Source organism: Taurulus bubalis, assembly GCF_910589615.1.
Source record: "Taurulus bubalis genome assembly, chromosome: 10".
In the NCBI taxonomy this organism is placed as follows: domain Eukaryota; kingdom Metazoa; phylum Chordata; class Actinopteri; order Perciformes; family Cottidae; genus Taurulus; species Taurulus bubalis.
This window is the reverse complement of record NC_136598.1, coordinates 28,654,877-28,676,966: the sequence shown is the minus strand read 5'-3', so window position 1 is coordinate 28,676,966 and position 22,090 is coordinate 28,654,877. Positions and strand designations below refer to the sequence as shown.

General features: G+C 43.6%; 3 protein-coding genes across 4 annotated transcripts in view; 1 reads left to right on the top strand and 2 right to left on the bottom strand.

The window, feature by feature from the left end:
- Positions 1–3,782: 3,782 nt before the first annotated feature.
- mindy4b (MINDY family member 4B) lies at positions 3,783–10,339 on the top strand (the record flags this gene model as incomplete). Its single annotated transcript, XM_079224974.1, has 8 exons — positions 3,783–3,891; positions 5,052–5,092; positions 5,136–5,279; positions 5,399–5,518; positions 8,249–8,371; positions 8,417–8,485; positions 9,884–10,064; positions 10,138–10,339. 8 exons carry the CDS (start codon positions 3,783–3,785, stop codon positions 10,278–10,280), a joined length of 930 nt encoding a protein of 309 aa, XP_079081100.1. The 3' UTR covers positions 10,281–10,339.
- A 112-nt stretch (positions 10,340–10,451) lies between these two features.
- On the bottom strand, positions 10,452–13,368 carry tsen34 (TSEN34 tRNA splicing endonuclease subunit). 2 transcript variants are annotated; one of them, XM_079224591.1, is made up of 5 exons: positions 13,203–13,368; positions 12,282–12,527; positions 11,915–12,053; positions 10,903–11,184; positions 10,452–10,777 (listed from the first exon to the last, which is right to left on the bottom strand). In XM_079224591.1, exons 2-5 carry the CDS (start codon positions 12,516–12,518, stop codon positions 10,593–10,595), a joined length of 843 nt encoding a protein of 280 aa, XP_079080717.1. In that variant the 5' UTR covers positions 12,519–12,527; positions 13,203–13,368; the 3' UTR covers positions 10,452–10,592. The 2 variants fall into 2 exon arrangements, with proteins under 2 accessions (XP_079080717.1, XP_079080718.1); XM_079224592.1 differs by having other exon boundaries at positions 10,455–10,777; positions 11,915–12,050.
- Positions 13,369–18,136: 4,768 nt separating this feature from the next.
- eif2a (eukaryotic translation initiation factor 2A) overlaps positions 18,137–22,090 on the bottom strand; it is a 20,789-nt gene continuing 16,835 nt past the window's right edge. The window contains exon 16 of the mRNA XM_079225325.1: positions 18,137–18,565. Coding sequence (XP_079081451.1) covers positions 18,500–18,565 — 66 coding nt within the window. The 3' untranslated portion in view covers positions 18,137–18,499. The remainder of the gene's footprint in view (positions 18,566–22,090) is intronic.

The window sequence follows — 22,090 nt, the reverse complement described above, 5'->3', positions numbered from 1 at the left end:
TATATATATACATATATGTATATATATATATATATATATATATATATATATATATATATATATATATATAAATTAAAGCTGTGTGACTGGGCCCTTGCTCCAGCACGTCGGGGGACGCCTGTGGGTCGCCGGATCGTTCCGCCGGATCGCCGGAACGAGAATATTCGTCTGCCAGGCGAAGGTTCTCGGCCGGGAGATCCGGCGACCCACAGGCGTCCCCAACGTGCTGGAGTCACAGCTGCAAGCAACTTTATTTTAGATATATATTTTTGTTTTTGTTTTGTTTTGTTAATTATACAACGACCCTGTTGAGTGTGTGTGTTTTATTTTGATGAGTTAAATCAGTTTCCTGCGGAAATTGCGTTTCACCTCTTCTGCGCCTCGTAGGCTTCCGTAGCTCCGTTTGTCCTTTACAATAGTTCTATACTGCTGAGGGTGAGTTGTGGGGAAATGTTGTACTATTTTGTTATATTCTTTAAAAATCGGGGGGACCCATTTATATCAGGAAAATCAAGAAAAAATCATGGTATCCCTCCCCCCCAAAAAAACAAACATGTTAGGTATCAAATTAAACATAAAAATCAGGGCTACAATAATATATAATCCCGATGTACAACCTCTAAACACAACTCAAACAATAAATAGGATTAGGGGTTAGGGTTATTAGGGTTAGGGTTAGGGTTTAAAGGACTACACGCGGTAATGACCGCTAATACTTTCACGGTGTTCCGATGTGTCGTTTAGATGGTTAAAATGTACGTTTTGTGGCTGTTTAATTTGGCACCAGGGTTAGGGGTTAACTTACGTCATACAGGCTTAGGGGTTAACTTACGTCATACAGGGTTAGGGGTTAACTTACGTCATACAGGGTTAGGGGTTAACTAACATCATACAGGGTTAGGGGTTAACTTACGTCATACAGGGTTAGGGGTTAACTTACGTCATACAGGCTTAGGGGTTAACTAACGTCATACAGGGTTAGGGGTTAACTTACGTCATACAGGGTTAGGGGTTAACTTACGTCATGCAGGGTTAGGGGTTAACTGTGTATTTATTCATTTTAGCTACAAGTTAAAGGTACAAATTAGCTGAAGATAAAACATGATGATGAATCTCCTTCTGCTGCGAAAACCGTCCACATGGTGGGGTCCAGGTGCAGGTTTAGGTTTGGGCTCAGACTCAGGCTCTGGTTCAGATTCAGGCTCAGACTCAGGCTTAGACTCAGGTTTAGGCTTAGACCCGGGTCTGTCTTCATGGGGTCTGGAGGAGCAGGACCCGGTCTGTCTGGTCCCCTGCAGTGACACCGACACTGAGGACGTGTTGACACCATACGACGGACCAAACAATCCGGTCTGACGAGGACCCGGACCCTCCTGAAGGACCCAGGGGGGGCTTTGTCTTCTTCAATGGGACGGACACTAAAGGACCGGATCTGATCCGCCTATTGGCAGACTGAGACTCTGCTGGACCGCCTTCAAGTCCCCGAAGACTGTGTGTGTGTGCGTGCGTGCGTGCGTGTGTGTGTGTGTCTCAGTATGTGTGTCTGTGTGTGTGTGTGTCTCAGTATGTGTGTCTGTGTGTGTGTGTGTGTGTCTCAGTGTGTGTGTGTGTGTGTCTCAGTGTGTGTGTCTGTGTGTCTCAGTGTGTGTGTCTGTGTGTCTCAGTGTGTGTGTGTGTGTGTGTGTGTGTGTGTGTCTCAGTGTGTGTGTCTGTGTGTCTCAGTGTGTGTGTCTGTGTGTCTCAGTGTGTGTGTGTGTGTGTGTGTCTCAGTGTGTGTGTCTCAGTATGTGTGTCTGTATGCGTGTCTCAATGTGTGTGTATGTAGATGGAGGCGGAGCTACAGCAGATCCTGGACCAGGTGTCGAACCTGCAGAGCTCAAAGAAAACTTTTAGTGTAAAGAAATCTGTTTATCGAGCTGATTGTTATATGAATTGATTGATATGCTTAATATGTTAGAAACCTCCAAGAACGGCAAATGAAAACCGAGTACACGGAACCAGACCCCAAATGTTATTATTAAATCAAATTAAATCAGCATACGCTGCAATTAACAAAACGAACATGCATAAAAAGTGGAATTTAATCCCCGAAGTCTCTTAATGTCGATATCCTCATTTTTCACACCACAACAGCAGAGAGGCGACCCCGAGACCCCCGAACCTGACGTTGTCTACTACGGTGCTACTTTCTTTATTCAAGGTGTAGTCAGAAAAGATGTGTTTTTAGTTCACGGTGGAAGATGTAGAGACTTCCTGCTGTCCTGACGTCAATGGAGCTCATTCCACCAATGAGGAGCAGGACACAAACAGTATGACTTTGTTGAGTGTTTAGCTCGCAGTGACGGAGCTACAAGCTGATTGGCTGAAGTCAAGTGGAGCGAACGAGCCGGGGTGTACGGTGTTACCATATCCTGGATGTAGACTGGACCCGATCTGTTCGTAGCACGGTACGCTAGTACCAATGTTTTGAAGCGGCTGCTGCAGCCATGGTAACCAGTGAAGGTCGCGGAGGAGTGGAGTAGTGTGAGGTTATGAAGACCAGTCGAGCTGCTGCATTCTGGATGAGATGCAGAGGCCGGATTCAAATCAATTCAATTCAGTTTATTTTATATAGCCCAACATCACAAATACAAGTCAGCCATGATCCGTGGCAGCCACGAATCCATGGAAAAAGAAAGTAGAGTTAGTAATGTGCATTGAAGAGACAATAATTTATCCAGAAGGAGAGAAAGAAGAGGTGAAGAGGAGAGGAGGAGGAGCGAAAGAGGAAGAGAAGGAGAGGAGGAGCTCAGTGTATCCTAAGATGTCCCCCAGCAGTCTAGGCCTATAGCAGCAGATCTAGGGGCTGGACCAGGTAAACCTGAGCCAGCCCTAACTATAAGCCTGAAACAGCCCTAACTATAAGCCTGAAACAGCCCTAACTATAAGCCTGAAACAGCCCTAACTATAAGCCTGAAACAGCCCTAACTATAAACCTGAAACAGCCCTAACTATAAACCTGAAACAGCCCTAACTATAAGCGCTATCAAAGAGGAAAGTCTTAAGTCTACTTTTAAATGAGAAGGTTGTTCTGGTCTCTGAGGCCTTGAGTCCAGACTGGTGAGGGTCCAGAAGGTTGTTCTTGGTCTCTGAGGCCTTGAGTCCAGACTGGTGAGGGTCCAGAAGGTTGTTCTTGGTCTCTGAGGCCTTGAATCCACACTGGTGAGGGTCCAGAAGGTTGTTCTGGTCTCTGTTGAGGCCTTGAATCCAGACTGGTGAGGGTCCAGAAGGTTGTTCTGGTCTCTGTTGAGGCCTTGAATCCACACTGGTGAGGGTCCAGAAGGTTGTTGTGGTCTCTGTTGAGGCCTTGAATCCAGACTGGTGAGGGTCCAGAAGGTTGTTCTGGTCTCTGTTGAGGCCTTGAATCCAGACTGGTGAGGATCCAGAAGGTTGTTCTGGTCTCTGTTGAGGTCTTGAATCCAGACTGGTGAGGGTCCAGAAGGTTGTTCTGGTCTCTGTTGAGGCCTTGAATCCAGACTGGTGAGGGTCCAGAAGGTTGTTCTGGTCTCTGTTGAGGCCTTGAATCCAGACTGGTGAGGGTCCAGAAGGTTGTTCTGGTGGAGAAAGGAGGAGACTTGGTTAAAGATGGCTCGCTCCAGAGTTGTGTAAAGAAAGGGAAGGAGAGAGACAGGTCTGTAGTTGTTGACTTCAGACGGGTTGAGAGGGTTTCTTCAGGAGAGGGTTGACTCTTCCTCCTTCAGAGAGTCAGGGAAACAGCCAGCTGAGAGGGAGGTGTTGATAAGATGGGTGAGAAAGGGAAGAAGGTCAGGAGCAATGGACTGGAGAATGGGAGATGGGATGGGGTCAAGGGGGCAGGTGGTTGGGCGGGCAGAGGTTACCATGGTTACCAAGGTAAGGACTTGAGTGGGAGACAGGGAGGTGAAAGAGGAAAGCAAAGGGGAAGAAGATGAAGTTAATGGAGGTGTAGAAGAAGATGGATTAGTAAATGAGGAGCGTATGTAATCTATCTTTGTTGTATAGTAGTCAACAAAGTGGCTTTAGTAGAAGGGTGGAGGGAGAAGGGGGTTAATGAGGTTGGAGAAGATAGAGAAGAGTTTTTATAGACTGCACATATATATATATATACACATATATATATATATATATATATACACATATATATATATATATATATATATATATATATATATATATATATATATATACACATATATATATATATATATATATATACACATATATATATATATATATATATAGACATGAATATATCTATCAGGATCCAGTCTTCTGCCCCCTGCTGTCCTGCTGCGCCTTAGCTGCACTGAGCTCAGTTTTCAGACTGCTGGTTTGAAGAACCTGATCCTGTAACACACACACACACACACACACACACACACACACACACACACACACACACACACACACACACACACACACACACACACACACACACACACACACACACACACACACACACACACACACACACACACACACACACACACACACACACACACACACAGTGTTGAGTTTCACCAGTGATACTGGTGTATAAATACCTACGGTCTCAGTTCCTGAGAGCTTCCTGAGAGCTCTGTAGCTAGTACTACTGCAGGTATCAAGGTACTAGTACTAGAAGTCCCGTAGCAGGCCAGGTTAGTAGTAGTAGGAGTAGAAGCAGTAGTACTATCAGTAGTACTATCAATAGTACTGTCAATAGTACTATCAGGAGTACTATCAGGAGTACTACTAGTAGTGATGACAGACTACATTCAGCTGCTTCAACAGGAAGTCAACAAGAATCCTGATGTGAGTGACGAGTATTTACTTTATATATTTTATATATGTGTGTAAATATACCAGTACTACTAATACTACTACTGCTACTACTATGTATACTACTAATACAACTACTGCTACTACTATTGATAGTACTATACTACTGCTACTACATGTCAGTGTTGATCAAGTGGTTCACAGACCAGGTTTTCCCGCTGTACACCTGTACCAGGTTCTACTTGAACAGTGTGACCCTGATCTTGGTCCAGAGAAGACCGGCTGCAGGACTGAGACGTACAGGTGTGCTCAGGTGTGCTCAGGTGTGCTCAGGTGTTTTTTCCTTCTCTTATCAGAGGCTGGTGGACGTCAGGAAGGTGGAGGAGCAGGAAGAGGGTCCTCCTCCGTGCAGGACTCTCCCAAAACTCTGCTCCATCCCCAGAAAGCTGGTGGTCTCCCCAGATCTCGGAGGGTCCCCGGTGACTCCTCAGCTGACGCAGGTGAGACAGTCCGTCTCTGTCAGAGAGACCGATCAGGATCAGGACCGATCAGGATCAGGACCGATGAGGACCGGCTCACCCCAGCTCAGACCTCTTACCTCTGCTGTGTCCGTGTCTAGTGCCTGAGGAGGATTCTGTTCGGAGGAACATTCCATGTCTTCAGCTACGAGTGGAGGAAGTCCTTCTTCCAGTTCAGACAGCCGGACTCTGAGGGGTCCTACGCTCTGGAGGCTGACAGGGTGAGGTGCTCTAGAGCTCTAGAGCTCTAGAGCTCCAGTACTCCAGTACTCCAGTACTCCAGTACTCCAGTACTCCAGTACTCCAGTACTCCAGTACTCTAGTACTCTAGTACTCTAGTACTCTAGTACTCTAGTACTCTAGTACTCCAGTACTCCAGTACTCCAGTACTCCAGTACTCTAGAACGCTAGGGTGCGGTACCCTAGTACTCTATAACTCTAGTACTCCAGTATTCCAGTACTCTAGTACTGTGGTTCTACTACCAACCACAATTTACGGGCTACCTTCTCACCTGCTCAGGTGTGTGTTTCAGGGCGTCACCATTTTCTCAGTAAATATATTTCAAAAGGTGCTATTGATATGAAATGTTCACCAGATCTATGGAAAGCTAAAGATCAGAGTTCATAGAAGAGGCCCACGGAAGGAATGCATGAGATAGTTTATCCTACAGGAGACGTCTTGAACCAACAAAGCTTTCTACCAAGTATTAAATACATGTCAGTCAGCGTGATCAATACTTTTTCCCTGTGCCATTCCATTGTATTACACATAACTTCATTTCTGAAGTCATTTGTTTGGATTTCTTTGCATGTCTGGATCACTTGGGTTGTTCCTAACATCTGGTGAACATGTCATGTCAACAGCTCCTTTAGAAATATATTTACTGAGCAAAATGGTGAAAATGTTCAATACGCGGTACCTACGCCGTAGCCTGACGTGCACCTCCAAAAAATCCTAACTACGCGTCGCGTTGACGCGGACCGTAATTGCTGTGATTGGTCCGCTCAGAACGTAATTTCCGGCAGTTGCTTTTTCCCAGCCTCGACCGGTTTAGTGGTCGTACAGACCACCTCCGCAAACGTCTTCTCTGTCGCCTGCGCTTCAACATTTGCAATATAAGCATTTGCTCTTCAATATTGATGAGCTCCAACTTTTATGCAGCCGCTCCAACTTGAGAGAACCATAAACTAGGCTTTAGAGATAGAGTAAGGAGATGAGTTTCCTCTTTAGGACTCTTAGAGATAGAGTAAGGAGATGAGTTTCCTCTTTAGGACTCTTAGAGATAGAGTAAGGAGATGAGTTTCCTCTGTAGGACTCTTAGAGATAGAGTAAGGGAGATGAGTTTCCTCTGTAGGGCTCAGCCTTAGAGATAGAGTAAGGAGATGAGTTTCCTCTGTAGGGCTCAGCCTTAGAGATAGAGTAAGGAGATGAGTTTCCTCTATAGGACTCTTAGAGATAGAGTAAGGAGATGAGTTTCCTCTTTAGGACTCTTAGAGATAGAGTAAGGAGATGAGTTTCCTCTGTAGGACTCTTAGAGATAGAGTAAGGAGATGAGTTTCCTCTGTAGGACTCTTAGAGATAGAGTAAGGAGATGAGTTTCCTCTGTAGGACTCTTAGAGATAGAGTAAGGGAGATGAGTTTCCTCTGTAGGGCTCAGCCTTAGAGATAGAGTAAGGAGATGAGTTTCCTCTGTTGGACTCTTAGAGATAGAGTAAGGAGATGAGTTTCCTCTGTAGGACTCTTAGAGATAGAGTAAGGAGATGAGTTTCCTCTGTAGGACTCTTAGAGATAGAGTAAGGGAGATGAGTTTCCTCTGTAGGGCTCAGCCTTAGAGATAGAGTAAGGGAGATGAGTTTCCTCTGTAGGACTCTTAGAGATAGAGTAAGGAGATGAGTTTCCTCTGTAGGACTCTTAGAGATAGAGTAAGGAGATGAGTTTCCTCTGTAGGACTCTTAGAGATAGAGTAAGGGAGATGAGTTTCCTCTGTAGGACTCTTAGAGATAGAGTAAGGAGATGAGTTTCCTCTGTAGGACTCTTAGAGATAGAGTAAGGAGATGAGTTTCCTCTGTAGGGCTCAGCCTTAGAGATAGAGTAAGGAGATGAGTTTCCTCTGTAGGGCTCTTAGAGATAGAGTAAGGAGATGAGTTTCCTCTGTAGGGCTCAGCCTTAGAGATAGAGTAAGGAGATGAGTTTCCTCTGTAGGGCTCTTAGAGATAGAGTAAGGAGATGAGTTTCCTCTGTAGGACTCTTAGAGATAGAGTAAGGAGATGAGTTTCCTCTGTAGGGCTCAGCCTTAGAGATAGAGTAAGGAGATGAGTTTCCTCTGTAGGGCTCTTAGAGATAGAGTAAGGAGATGAGTTTCCTCTGTAGGACTCTTAGAGATAGAGTAAGGAGATGAGTTTCCTCTGTAGGGCTCAGCCTTAGAGATAGAGTAAGGAGATGAGTTTCCTCTGTAGGACTCTTAGAGATAGAGTAAGGAGATGAGTTACCTCTTTAGGACTCTTAGAGATAGAGTAAGGAGATGAGTTTCCTCTGTCGGGCTCAGCCTTGGAGATTGTTACTGGAGGGATTATATCTCCCTAGTAACGCCTCAGGATCCTCCAGAATGAGCTACAACATTTTGCGGGGGAGAGGGAAGTCTGGGTCAGCCTGTTGGGCTGCTGCCACCGAGACCCGACCCGGATAAGAAAACACAATGGATGGATGGATTAATATATACATACTGTACTTCAGTCTCGGTAACTTTTTTTGCCGTCAGGTGAGAATTTACCTGTTGTAGGACACACTCCTGGTTCTACAGGTGTTCCTGGTTCCACAGGTGTACCTGGTTCTACAGGTTCTCCTGTTGCTCAAGGTTCTACAGGTGCTCCAGGGTCTCCTGGTGCTCCTGGTTGTATAGGTGATCCCGGTGCTCCAAGTGTCCCTGGTGCTCCAGGGTCTGGTTCTACAGATGTTCCTGTTTCTCCAGGTTTTCCAGATGTTCCTGGTGATCCTGGTTCTACAGGTGTTCCTGTTGCTCCTGGTTCTTTTGGTTCCCTCCCTGAGGTTCTTCACAGGTCGTCCGTCCTGCTCTGTGTCTGCAGGCGCTGCTGAACCTGCTGCTGACAGGTAAGGCCAGTCCAAATGTCTTCAACGGGGATATTTACACTGGAGCCGAGAGCAGATGGAGAGAGGAAGACTGCCGCAGGTACATTCAGTCTCCTAGCAGGTACTGGTAAGGCAAGTGTATTTGTAGCACATTTCAAGAACAAATTAAGAACATTCATTAAAACATTAAAAGCAGTGAAAAAGCAAAAAATAGAATACAAGTTTCAGATTAAGAAACAAAATGCAGTAGTGAGATGCAGAAATTGATTTTCTGAATCTGGTTCAATAAAAGGCAGCAGCAAACAGAAAAGTCTTCAATCTGGATTTAAAGGAGCTGAGGGTCTCAGCAGACCTGCAGCTTTCAGGGACCTTGTTCCAGATGTGTGGAGCAGAAAAGCTGAACGCTGCTTCTCCTTGTTTAGTTCTGACTCTTGGAACAGAAAGTAGACCAGTCCCAGACCACCTGAGGGGTCAGGATGGTTCATAAGGTAGACCAGTCTACTGAAGATAAATGACCTGTCAACACACCGTTACAGTAGTGGGGCAGACTGAGTGATTGTTATATAAAACTGTAAATCATAGCTTGTTTTATGAAAGAAAGCCCCAAACTGCTGTATTTGGATGTATTGAACACCATAAGATGATTTGGGTTAGAGAATGTTCACATATTGTGTTATAATTTGGGTTAGAGAATGTTCACATATTGTGTTATAATTTGGGTTAGAGAATGTTCACATATTGTGCTATGATTTGGGTTAGAGTTGGACCTTACAGCTGCATCATTTCAAAGAAATAATCATCCTGAAAGTGATTTTTTTATAGGCGGAACTGAAACCTTTTCATTGTTTTCTGTGTGTCATCTTCATTTACTCTTAACCAGTAACATATAGACTGATATTTACACATCTGAACAAAATCTCACATGTTTACCTTTTATTATAACACCAACATTATTCAAATAGCCCTAGTGGTTACAGAGATACACCCTTTTTAGTTTGGGGATGACATTCGAGGAAAGGGCCTAGAATGAGGTTGTTTTGCGTGTAGAACAGAAGAGGCCCCAGTATTGAGCCTTGGGGAACACCACATGTCATCCAAGTCAGCTCCTCACCCTGACCCAGTCCTGACCCTGTTCCCGTCCTCGTCCTGTCCCAATCCTGACCTTGTTCCCGTCCTGACCTCATCCTGTTCCCATCCTCACCCTGTCTCCATCCTGTTCCCGTCCTGACCCTGTCCTGTCCCCGTCCTCATCCTGTTCCCATCCTCACCCTGTCTCCATCCTCACCCTGTCCTGTCCCCGTCCTCATCCTGTTCCCATCCTCACCCTGTCTCCATCCTCACCCTGTCTCCATCCTGTTCCCGTCCTGACCCTGTCCTGTCCCCGTCCTCATCCTCACCCTGTCTTCATCCTGTTCCCGTCCTCATCCTCACCCTGTCTCCATCCTGTTCCTGTCCTCACCCTGTCCTCATCCTGTCCCCGTTCTCACTCCGTCCTCAGGTGGGCAGCATGCTGAAGACGCCCCGGTTCCCCGTGTGGATATGTTGCAACAACAGCAGTTTCTCGGTTCTGTTCGGTCTGAACCGCTCGCTGCTCTCTGACTGGAAGATGGAGCACCTGTTCCAGCTGTTCTACTACAACGGGCAGAACCCCCAGAGGGCCACGGTCCGGCTGACTGTAGGTGAGGACCTTGTCCAGCTGGGTCAGGGTCCCCTCTGGTGCCCGATCAGGTCTGACGCCCTCTCTGTTTGCAGATACTCACTCTCACCACTGGGAGGCTTACTGCAGACGCTCGGACGGAGACCCGGAGACCCGGTTCCCCTCGCTGGAGATGACCATCAGGACCAAGTGGGACGGCGCCGCCATCGACTGGAGCGGCACGGTTCCCTTCTACTGACGGGCTTGCAGGACTCCAGCTGGACCCGATCCAGGATCCAGTCTGGGTCCCTCCGAACCACCAGAGAGTCACAGGGTTTATTAAAGAGTCCTCACCTGATCTTGAGTCCTGTGTTCCTTCGTGAGACGTAAACTTTTGTACTTTTGGGACAAAATAAATCAGAGACTCGGTTTTAAGCAGGTCCATGTCTTTATTATAAGGAGGTCCCATAAGGTTCCTTCTTTTGATCTATAACGCCTCAGTCTGTGGTAACAAACCCGGGGCCCGAGGCCCAGCAGGGGTTCTGCCCCACTCCATTAGAGGTCCAGGTCTCTAGACCATCCCGCTCCACTGGACCGAGGTGTACAGGACTCTGTCCGGCCCCGGCGAGCAGAACAGGACAGTCTTCTTCACGTTGGACCCCAGCCGGGCCGCGGCCAGGACGTCCAGGAGGCAGACGGACGCGTGCAGAGACAGACAGACGGCGATGAAGTGGGCGTGGAACCGAAGAGGGTCACCTGAGGAAGACGAGAGACGATGAAGATGGCGAGAGCAAAGAGGATCAGACAGGAACCTGGTCCACAGAGATGCTTATTGACGGACTAAACCTGCTGAACCTTCAGAACAGAGGGTCTCCACTCACCTGGATAAACCAGGAAGTCTCCTCCAAACTTCCCCGCTGAGGTCAGGTAGAAGCCCCGCCCCCTCAGGTCTCTGAACACCTGGTACCTGGTGGTGTCGCCGCTCTGCTCGGCCCGCCCTCTGATTGGTCGGTCGGCCCGCAGGAAGTCCTGGGCCTCTGGACAGTAGGACAGCCCCGCCCTCGCCGTGCTCAGCTGGACCGCCAGCGCTGAACTGGGGAAGGTAAAGCTCCGGTCCAGGGCCTCCAGCCGGCCCTGCAGGGCCTCGTCTCCGGCCCCGGACCCTGAGAGGACCAGGAGCAGAACTGTCAAAGCAGGCCGCTGTGTGACGTCGCGGCGTCTCACCTGTGTGACGTCATGGCGTCTCACCTGTGTGTGATGACGTAACGGCGTCTCACCTGTGTGTGATGACGTAACGGCGTCTCACCTGTGTGTGATGACGTCACGGCGTCTCACCTGTGTGTGATGACGTCACGGCGTCTCACCTGTGTGTGATGACGTCACGGCGTCTCACCTGTGTGACGACACGGCGTCTCACCTGTGTAACGACACGGCGTCTCACCTGTGTGACGACACGGCGTCTCACCTGTGTGTGATGACGTCACGGCGTCTCACCTGTGTGACGACACGGCGTCTCACCTGTGTGACGACACGGCGTCTCACCTGTGTGACGACACGGCGTCTCACCTGTGTGACGACACGGCGTCTCACCTGTGTGACGACACGGCGTCTCACCTGTGTGACGACACGGCGTCTCACCTGTGTGACGACACGGCGTCTCACCTGTGTGACGTCATGGCGTCTCACCTGTGTGTGATGACGTCACGGCGTCTCACCTGTGTGTGATGACGTCATGGCGTCTCACCTGTGTGTGATGACGTCACGGCGTCTCACCTGTGTGACGACACGGCGTCTCACCTGTGTGACGACACGGCGTCTCACCTGTGTGACGACACGGCGTCTCACCTGTGTGACGACACGGCGTCTCACCTGTGTGTGATGATGTCATCTCACCTGTGTGTGATGTCATGGCCCGCAGCAGCGCTGACTTCCTGTCCTCCAGAGCGAGGACCTTCTGCTCCTCATAGCTCCTCTGCTGGTCCTCCTGGTGCTGCTGCACCTGCAGATCAAGCTCCACCCCTCCGCCGTCCTGCTGACAACATCAACAATTACAACGCACCTGTGGACCACGCGTCGCTTCTTCAACAAATAACCTGGTTAGCAGCATGTTAGCTAACCTGGTTATCAGCATTTAACTAATCTGGTTAGCAGCATATTAGCTAACCTGCCTAGCAGCAGGCGAACTCACCTGGTTAGCAGCATATTGGCTAACCTGGTTAGCAGCATGTTAGCTAACCTGGCTAGCAGCAGGTGAACTCACCTGGTCACCTGGTGCAGCAGCAGCATGGCGGTCAGTCAGCAGCCTCTCCTCCTCCGGCAGCAGCAGCAGCGGTCGACCCAGGCGGACGTTCTGCCGGGGGGTCCGGGGCAGCGAACCCAGCAGCGCTCCCACCAGACCCCGAGACCTCACGACCCGCAGGTCCTGCACCCGCCACAGCAGGGGGGCGGAGTCACACAGACTGACCCCCACCACAGGAGAAGAGGGGCGCGCCTCCATCACAAGGATCTGATCAATACCAATACCCTTTATCAATAAGTGGGATACAAATCAATACCCTTTATCAATAAGTGGGGATCAAACCAATACCTTGTATCAATAAGTGGGGATCAAACCAATACCTTGTATCAATAAGTGGGGATCAAACCAATACCTTGTATCAATAAGTGGGGATCAAACCAATACCCTGTATCAATGAGTGGGATACAAACCAATACCCTGTATCAATAAGTGGGGATCAAACCAATACCTTGCATCAATAAGTGGGATACAAACCAATACCTTGTATCAATAAGTGGGGATCAAACCAATACCCTGTATCAATGAGTGAGATACAAACCAATACCCTGTATCAATAAGTGGGGATACAAACCAATACTCTGTATCAATAAGTGGGGATACAAACCAATACCTTGTATCAATAAGTGGGATACAAACCAATACCCTGTATCAATAAGTGGGGTACAAACCGATACCTTGTATCAATAAGTGGGATACAAACCAATACCCTGTATCAATAAGTGGGGTACAAACCGATACCTTGTATCAATAAGTGGGGATACAAACCAATACCTTGTATCAATAAGTGGGGATACAAACCAATACCCTGTATCAATAAGTGGGGTACCAACACAGGGACCTCGTGAAGAAGCTCGTGAGGAAAAGCTCCGGTAAGTAACTCACCAGTAAACGTGAGTGAACCAGTAGACGGTGCTCGGTGAGCACGCGCTTCCTCTCGCGCGCAGCTCGCGACCCGGCTGTGGTCGCACGTGCCCGTGATCGATTTTAAACTGTGAAAATGTGAAGGTTCAGAGAAACGAGCGAACCTTCCGCGTGCTCACGAGGGAGGCTACATATTCACCCCCGCGCGTCACAGCGGGGCGGGGCTGCTCTATCAGAGCGCGTGAGAGCAGCCCCGCCCCACTGTGACGCGCCAAGTGAAACCGACCAATAGGAGTGCAGAGAGGCTTGAGTGGCAGTGGAATCAACCAATGGACTGTCGCCACATCAGAGCGCTGATTGGCTCTCAGAGTTGTCAGCAAACACAACATCCGGTGAAACCTGAGACTAGACTCGAGTTTAATGTGGAGACACATGGTGTGGTTGATAATAATATGAATAATAATAAAGCTTATTAAACCAGTAAAGTGATGTTTCAACAACAAGGAGAATCAGAGTGCTTCACCTGAAACATTAAAACATTGAAACATTAAAACGCATTTAATTCAATAAACAACATTCATTAAAACATTCAAAAAGAAAAACATATAATACAAATCTCTGATGTCTCTGGTGGTAGTGGTGTTGTTGTGTAGTTGTTGTGGTGTTGTGTAGTTGTTGTGTAGTTGTGTAGTTGTTGTTGTGTTGTATTGGTGTAGTTGTTGTGGTGTTGTTGTTGTTGTGGTGTTATAGTTGTAGTGGTGTAGTTGTTGTGGTGTTGTAGTTGTTGTGTAGTTGTTGTGGTGTTGTTGTGTAGTTGTTGTTGTGTAGTTGTTGTGGTGTTGGTGTTGTAGTTGTTGTGGTGTTGGTGTTGTAGTTGTTGTGGTGTAGTTGTGGTGTAGTTGTGGTGTAGTTGTGGTGTTGTAGTGATGTTGTAGTTGTAGTGGTATAGTTGTTGTGTAGTTGTTGTAGTGATGTAGTTGTTGTTGTGGTGTTGGTTATGTAGTGGTGTAGTTGTTGTTGTGGTGTTGTAGTTGATGTTGTGGTGTTGTTGTTGTGGTGTTGTAGTGGTGTAGTTGTTGTGGTGTAGTTGTTGTTGTGGTGTAGTTGTGGTGTTGTAGTGATGTTGTAGTTGTAGTGGTATAGTTGTTGTGTAGTTGTTGTAGTGATGTAGTTGTTGTTGTGGTGTTGTAGTTGTAGTGGTGTTGTAGTTGTTGTAGTGGTGTTGTAGTTGTTGTGGTGTTGGTGATGTAGTGGTGTAGTTGTTGTTGTGGTGTTGTAGTTGATGTTGTGGTGTTGTTGTTGTGGTGTTGTAGTGGTGTAGTTGTTGTGGTGTAGTTGTTGTTGTGGTGTAGTTGTGGTGTTGTAGTGATGTTGTAGTTGTAGTGGTATAGTTGTTGTGTAGTTGTTGTAGTGATGTAGTTGTTGTTGTGGTGTTGTAGTTGTAGTGGTGTTGTAGTTGTTGTAGTGGTGTTATAGTTGTTGTTGTGTAGTTGTTGTGGTGTTGGTGATGTAGTGGTGTGGTTGTTGTTGTGGTGTTGTAGTTGATGTTGTGGTGTTGTAGTGGTGTAGTTGTTGTTGTAGTGGTGTAGTTGTTGTTGTGGTGTTGTAGTGGTGTAGTTGTTGTTGTGGTGTTGTAGTTGTTGTTGTAGTGGTGTAGTTGTTGTTGTGTAGTTGTTGTGGTGTTGTAGTGGTGTAGTTGTTGTTGTGGTGTTGTAGTTGTTGTTGTAGTGGTGTAGTTGTTGTTGTGTAGTATTTGTTGTGGCGTTGTAGTGGTGTAGTTGTTGTTGTAGTGGTGTTGTAGTTGTGGTGTTGTAGTGGTGTTGTTGTTGTGGTGTAGTTGTAGTAGTGGTGTAGTTGTAGTGGTGTTGTAGTTGTTGTTGTTGTAGTGGTGTAGTTGTAGTGGTGTTGTAGTTGTTGTGTAGTTGTTGTTGTAGTGGTGTTGATGTAGTGGTAATGTTGTGTACTGGTGTTGTAGTTGTTGTGTAGTTGTTGTGGTGTTGTAGTGGTGTTGTAGTTGTTGTTGTGGTGTAGTTGTTGTGGTGTTATAGTTGTTGTAGTGGTGTTGTTGTACTGTTGTTGTTGTAGTTGTTGTTGTGTTGTAGTTGTTATAGTGGTGTTGTAGTTGTTGTGTAGTTGTGTTGTAGTTGTAGTGTTGTTGTAGTAGTTGTTGTAGTTGTAGTGTTATTGTAGTGGTGTTAAAGTTGTTGTGGTGTTGTAGTGGTGTTGTAGTTTTGGTGGTGTTGTAGTGGTGTTGTTGTAGTGGTGTTGTTGTTGTAGTGGTGTTTTTGTTGTAGTGGTGTAGTGGTGTTGTAGTGGTGTTGTTGTAGCTGTTCAATTCAAATCAGTTTATTTTATATAGCCCAACATCACAAATACAAGTTTGCCTCGGAGGGCTTTACAATCTGTACACATGACATCCCTGTCCCGGGACCTCACATCAGATCAGGAAAAACTCCCCAATAAAGACAGTAAAAACCCTTTCACAGGGAAAAAAAGGGGAAGAAACCTGAGGGAGAGCCGGTTCCAGGCCGGTCCTGCAGCCTGTTGTGGTGGTGTTGTAGTGGTGTTGTAGTGGTTGTGGTGTTGTAGTTGTTGCGGTGTTGTAGTGGCGTTGTAGTGTTGTTGTGGTTGTTGCGGTGTTGTAGTGGTGTTGTTGTGGTTTTCTAGTGGTGTTGTAGTTGTAGTGGTGTTGTTGTGGTGTTTAAGTGGTGTTGGTGTTGTAGTGGTGTTGTAGTTGTTGTTGTGGTGTTGTTGTGTAGTTGTGTTGTTGTGTAGTTGTTGTGGTGTTGTGGTGTTGTAGTTGTTGTGGTGTTGTTGTTGTGGTGTTGTTGTTGTAGTGGTGCTGTAGTTGTTGTGGTGGTGTTGTAGTGGCGTTGTAGTTGTGTTTAAGTGGCGTTGGTGTTGTAGTTGTAGTGGTGTTTAAGTGGCGTTGGTGTTGTAGTGGTGTTGTATTGGTGTTGTAGTTGTGTTGTAGTTGTTGTAGTGTTGTTGTTGTGTAGTTGTTGTGGTGTTGTAGTTGTTGTGTAGTTGTAGTGGTGTTGTAGTTGTGTTGTAGTTGTTTTGGTGTTGTAGTGGTGTTGTTGTTGTGGTGTTGTAGTGGTGTTGTTGTAGTGGTGTTGTAGTTGCAGTAGTGTTGTTGTTGTAGTGGTGTTGTAGTTGTTGTAGTGTTGTTGTAGTTGGAGTGGTGTTGTAGTTGTAGTGGTGTTGTAGTTGTGTTGTAGTTGCAGTAGTGTTGTTGTTGTAGTGGTGTTGTAGTTGTGGTGTTGTAGTGGTGTTGCAGTTGTGTTGTAGTTGTAGTGGTGTTGTAGTTGCAGTAGTGTTGCTGTTGTAGTGGTGTTGTAGTTGCAGTAGTGTTGTTGTTGTAGTGGTGTTGTAGTTGCAGTAGTGTTGTTGTTGTAGTGGTATTGTAGTGGTGTTGTAGTGGTATTATAGTTGTAGTGGTGTTGGTGTTGTAGTGGTGTTGTAGTTGAAGTGGTGTTTAAGTAGCGTTGGTGTTGTAGTGGTGTTGTAGTTGTTGTTGTAGTGGTGTTGTAGTTGTTGTGTAGTTGTTGTAGTGGTGTTGTAGTTGCAGTAGTGTTGTTGTTGTAGTGGTGTTGTAGTTGTTGTAGTGGTGTTGTAGTTGGAGTGGTGTTGTAGTTGTGTTGTAGTTGTGTTGTAGTAGTGGTGTTGTTGTAGTTGTTGTAGTGGTGTAGTTGCAGTAGTGTTGTTGTTGTAGTGGTGTTGTAGTTGTGGTGTTGTAGTGGTGTTGGTGTGGTGTTGCAGTTGTGTTGTAGTGGTGTTGTAGTTGCAGTAGTGGTGTTGTTGTAGTAGTGTTGTAGTTGCTGTAGTGTTGTTGTTGTAGTGGTGTTGTAGTTGTTGTAGTGGTGTTGTAGTTGCAGTAGTGTTGTTGTTGTAGTGGTATTGTAGTGGTGTTGTAGTGGTATTATAGTTGTAGTGGTGTTGGTGTTGTAGTGGTGTTGTAGTTGAAGTGGTGTTTAAGTAGCGTTGGTGTTGTAGTGGTGTTGTAGTTGTTGTGGTGTTGTAGTTGTTGTTGTAGTGGTGTTGTAGTTGCAGTAGTGTTGTTGTTGTAGTGGTGTTGTAGTTGTTGTAGTGCTGTTGTAGTTGCAGTAGTGTTGTTGTTGTAGTGTTGTTGTAGTGGTATTGTAGTGGTGTTGTAGTGGTGTTGGTGTTGTAGTTGAAGTGGTGTTTAAGTAGCGTTGGTGTTGTAGTGGTGTTGTAGTTGTAGTGGTGTTGTTGTGGTGTTGTTGTTGTTGTAGTGGTGTTGTAGTTGCAGTAGTGTTGTTGTTGTAGTGGTGTTGGTGTGGTGTTGTAGTTGCAGTAGTGTTGTTGTTGCAGTAGTGTTGTAGTGGTAGTGGTGTTGTAGTGGTGTTGGTGCTGTAGTGGTGTTGGTGTTGTAGTTGTGTTTAAGTGGCGTTGGTGTTTAAGTGGCGTTGGTGTTGTAGTGGTGTTGGTGTTGTAGTTGAAGTGGTGTTTAAGTGGCGTTGGTGTTGTAGTGGTGTTGTAGTTGTAGTGGTGTTGTGGTGTTGTAGTTGTTGTTGTAGTGGTGTTGTAGTTGTAGTGGTGTTGTTGTGGTGTTGTAGTTGTTGTGTAGTTGTTGTTGTTGTTGTGGTGTTGTTGTAGTGTTGTGTAGTTGTTGTAGTGTTGTTGAAAACTAAATAAAAAGTGAGTTAAAAGAAAATCTATGTTTGTGTATTTGTAATATTTAGAGTTAGTCTCAGGTTTAATCTAAACACATTCTTCTTCTTCTTCTTATAATAATAACAACAGGAAAAGAACAAAGGAAAGAGAACAATGCACATAACATATTTACAGCCTACAGATCTAACAGGAAGTGGCTGTTCCGTGACTTCCTGTGCTGAAAGGACAGAATACCTGAGGTCCTTGAACATCTCGTGATACAAAACGACTGAAAAACTGTTTCATAGTTTCATTCAGGCTTTTATTTTTAAAGGAACAGTCAAAGGCTTCAGCATCTGTACAGATGTTGCCTAGCAACAGGGCTTCACACACACACTAAATTACATTTCCCAGAATTCCTTTGGGCCGTCTCCAGAGGAAGAGGACTGAACCGACGCGCTAGCCAATCAGATCATGATCCACGCCCAAAGCCCCACCCCTCAGCTCCCAAGCCCCGCCCCTCAGCACCTGTCAGGAAAACTAAAGAAACTGAGAAAGAGATTAACAGTGTGTGTGAACAGAGGGGCGGGGCCTGTAGAGGGGCGTGGCCTGTAGCACCCCCTATTTGCTGAGAGCAGAGGGGCAGGGCCTGTAGTGCCCCCTATTGGCTGAGAGCAGGGGGCGTGGCCTGTAGCGCCCCCCTATTGGCCCACCTGCAGCTCCTCCAGCTCCTTCAGCAGCTGGTCCTCTTTCTGCAGCTTCTCCAGCTGAACGAATCAAACACACCCGTCACAGCTGATCCATAATCCATAATGTAGTTCATCCTCATGCGTGTATTTATGTGCGTGTGTGTGTGTAATTACGTCTAATTATGTGTATGTATGTTTGTATTTATGTCTATTTATGTGTGTATTTACGTGTGTATGTATTTATGTGTGTGTATATTTGTATTTACGTGTGTATGTGTATTTCTGTGTGTGTATATTTGTATTTACGTGTGTGTATGTGTGTGTATATTTGTATTTACGTGTGTGTATATTTGTATTTACGTGTGTGTATTTATGTGTGTGTATATTTGTATTTATGCGTGTGTATATTTGTATTTATGTGTGTATGTGTGTGTATTTATGTGTGTGTATATTTGTATGTACGTGTATTTATGTGTGTGTATATTTGTATTTATGTGTGTGTATGTATTTATGTGTGTGTATATTTATATTTATGTGTGTATGTATGTGTGTGTATATTTGTATTTATGTGTGTATGTGTGTGTGTATTTATGTGTGTGTATATTTGTATTTATGTGTGTATGTATGTGTGTGTATATTTGTATGTACGTGTATTTAGGTGTGTGTATATTTGTATTTACGTATGTGTATGTGTGTGTGTATTTATGTGTGTGTATATTTGTATTTGTGTGTATTTATGTGTGTGTATATTTGTATTTATGTGTGTGTATATTTGTATTTACGTGTGTGTATATATTTGTGTGTATATTTGTATTTATGTGTGTGTATTTACGTGTGTGTATATTTGTGTGTATATTTGTATTTATGTGTGTGTGTATTTGTGTGTGTGTATATTTGTATTTACGTGTGTGTGTGTATATATTTGTATTTACGTGTGTGTATGTGTGTGTGTATTTATGTGTGTGTATAATTGTATTTCCGTGTGTGTATGATGTGTGTGTGTATTTATGTGTGTGTATATTTGTATTTACGTGTGTAAATATATATTTGTATGTATATACACACACATATACACATATATATATATATATACACACATATATATATATTTGTGTGTATATTTGTATTTATGTGTGTGTGTATTTGTGTGTGTGTATATTTGTATTTACGTGTGTGTGTGTATATATTTGTATTTACGTGTGTGTATGTGTGTGTATTTATGTGTGTGTATAATTGTATTTGTGTGTGTATGTGTGTGTGTGTTTATGTGTGTGTATATTTGTATTTCCGTGTGTGTATGTGTGTGTGTATTTATGTGTGTGTATATTTGTATTTGTGTGTATTTATGTGTGCCTATATTTGTATTTACGTGTGTATATATTTGTATTTACGTGTGTATATATTTGTGTGTATATTTGTATTTATGTGTGTGTGTATATTTGTATTTATGTGTGTGTGTATATTTGTATTTACGTGTGTGTGTGTATATATTTGTATTTACGTGTGTGTATGTGTGTGCATATGTGTATTTATGTGTGTGTGTATTTGTGTGTGTGTATATTTGTATTTACGTGTGTGTGTATTTGTGTGTGTGTATATTTGTATTTATGTGTGTGTATGTGTGTGTATTTATGTGTGTTTATGTGTGTATTTATGTGTGTGTGTATATTTGTATTTACGCGTGTGTGTGTATATTTGTATTTACGCGTGTGTGTGTATATTTGTATTTACGCGTGTGTATTTACATGTGTGTATTTATGTGTGTATATGTGTATTTATGTGTGTGTATTTATGTGTATTCATGTGTGTATATGTGTATTTATGTGTGTCTATTTATGTGTGTATATATGTGTGTATTTATGTGTGTATATGTGTATTTATGTGTGTGTGTGTGTGTGTATTTATGTGTGTGTATTTACGTGTGTGTATTTATGTGTGTGTATGTGTATTTATGTGTGTGTATTTACGTGTGTGTATTTATGTGTGTATATGTGTATTTATGTGTGTGTATTTACGTGTGTGTATTTATGTGTGTATATGTGTATTTATGTGTGTGTATTTATGTGTGTATATGTGTGTATATGTGTATTTATGTGTGTGTATTTATGTGTGTATATGTGTATTTATGTGTGTGTATTTATGTGTGTATATATGTGTGTATTTATGTGTGTGTATTTATGTGTGTTTATGTGTGTATATGTGTGTGTATTTATGTGTGTATATATGTGTGTATTTATGTGTGTGTATTTGTGTGTGTATTTATGTGTGTGTATTTATGTGTGTATTTATGTGTGTGTATTTGTGTGTGTATTTATGTGTGTATATGTGTGTATATGTGTGTATATGTGTATGTATTTATGTGTGTATATGTGTATTTATGTGTGTGTATTTATGTGTGTATATATGTGTGTATTTATGTGTGTATACGTGTATTTATGTGTGTGTATTTATGTGTGTGTGTATTTATGTGTGTGTATATGTGTATTTATGTGTGTGTATTTATGTGTGTGTATTTACGTGTGTGTATGTGTATTTATGTGTGTGTATTTACGTGTGTATATGTGTATTTATGTGTGTGTATTTACGTGTGTATATGTGTATTTATGTGTGTGTATTTATGTGTGTGTATAATTGTATTTCCGTGTGTGTATGATGTGTGTGTGTATTTATGTGTGTGTATATTTGTATTTACGTGTGTAAATATATATTTGTATGTATATACACACATATACACATATATATATATATACACATATACATATATATATATATATATATATATATATATATATATATATTTGTGTGTATATTTGTATTTATGTGTGTGTGTATTTGTGTGTGTGTATATTTGTATTTACGTGTGTGTGTGTATATATTTGTATTTACGTGTGTGTATGTGTGTGTATTTATGTGTGTGTATAATTGTATTTGTGTGTGTATGTGTGTGTGTGTTTATGTGTGTGTATATTTGTATTTCCGTGTGTGTATGTGTGTGTGTATTTATGTGTGTGTATATTTGTATTTGTGTGTATTTATGTGTGCCTATATTTGTATTTACGTGTGTATATATTTGTATTTACGTGTGTATATATTTGTGTGTATATTTGTATTTATGTGTGTGTGTATATTTGTATTTATGTGTGTGTGTATATTTGTATTTACGTGTGTGTGTGTATATATTTGTATTTACGTGTGTGTATGTGTGTGCATATGTGTATTTATGTGTGTGTGTATTTGTGTGTGTGTATATTTGTATTTACGTGTGTGTGTATTTATGTGTGTGTATATGTGTATTTATGTGTGTGTGTGTATTTGTGTGTGTGTATATTTGTATTTATGTGTGTGTATGTGTGTGTATTTATGTGTGTTTATGTGTGTATTTATGTGTGTGTGTATATTTGTATTTACGCGTGTGTGTGTATATTTGTATTTACGCGTGTGTATTTACATGTGTGTATTTATGTGTGTATATGTGTATTTATGTGTGTGTATTTATGTGTATTCATGTGTGTATATATGTGTGTCTATTTATGTGTGTATATATGTGTGTATTTATGTGTGTATATATGTGTGTATTTATGTGTGTATATGTGTATTTATGTG

Coding starts and splice junctions, on each gene's coding strand:
- tsen34 (XM_079224591.1), bottom strand. CDS start 12,518: ATGGAGGCGCGCCCCTCTTCTCCTGTGGTGGGGGTCAGTCTGTGTGAC. Junction 11,185..11,914: donor GGCCATGACATCACACACAG/GTGAGATGACAT, acceptor TGGTCCTCTCAG/GGTCCGGGGCCGGAGACGAG. Junction 10,778..10,902: donor AGACTTCCTGGTTTATCCAG/GTGAGTGGAGAC, acceptor CGTCTTCCTCAG/GTGACCCTCTTCGGTTCCAC.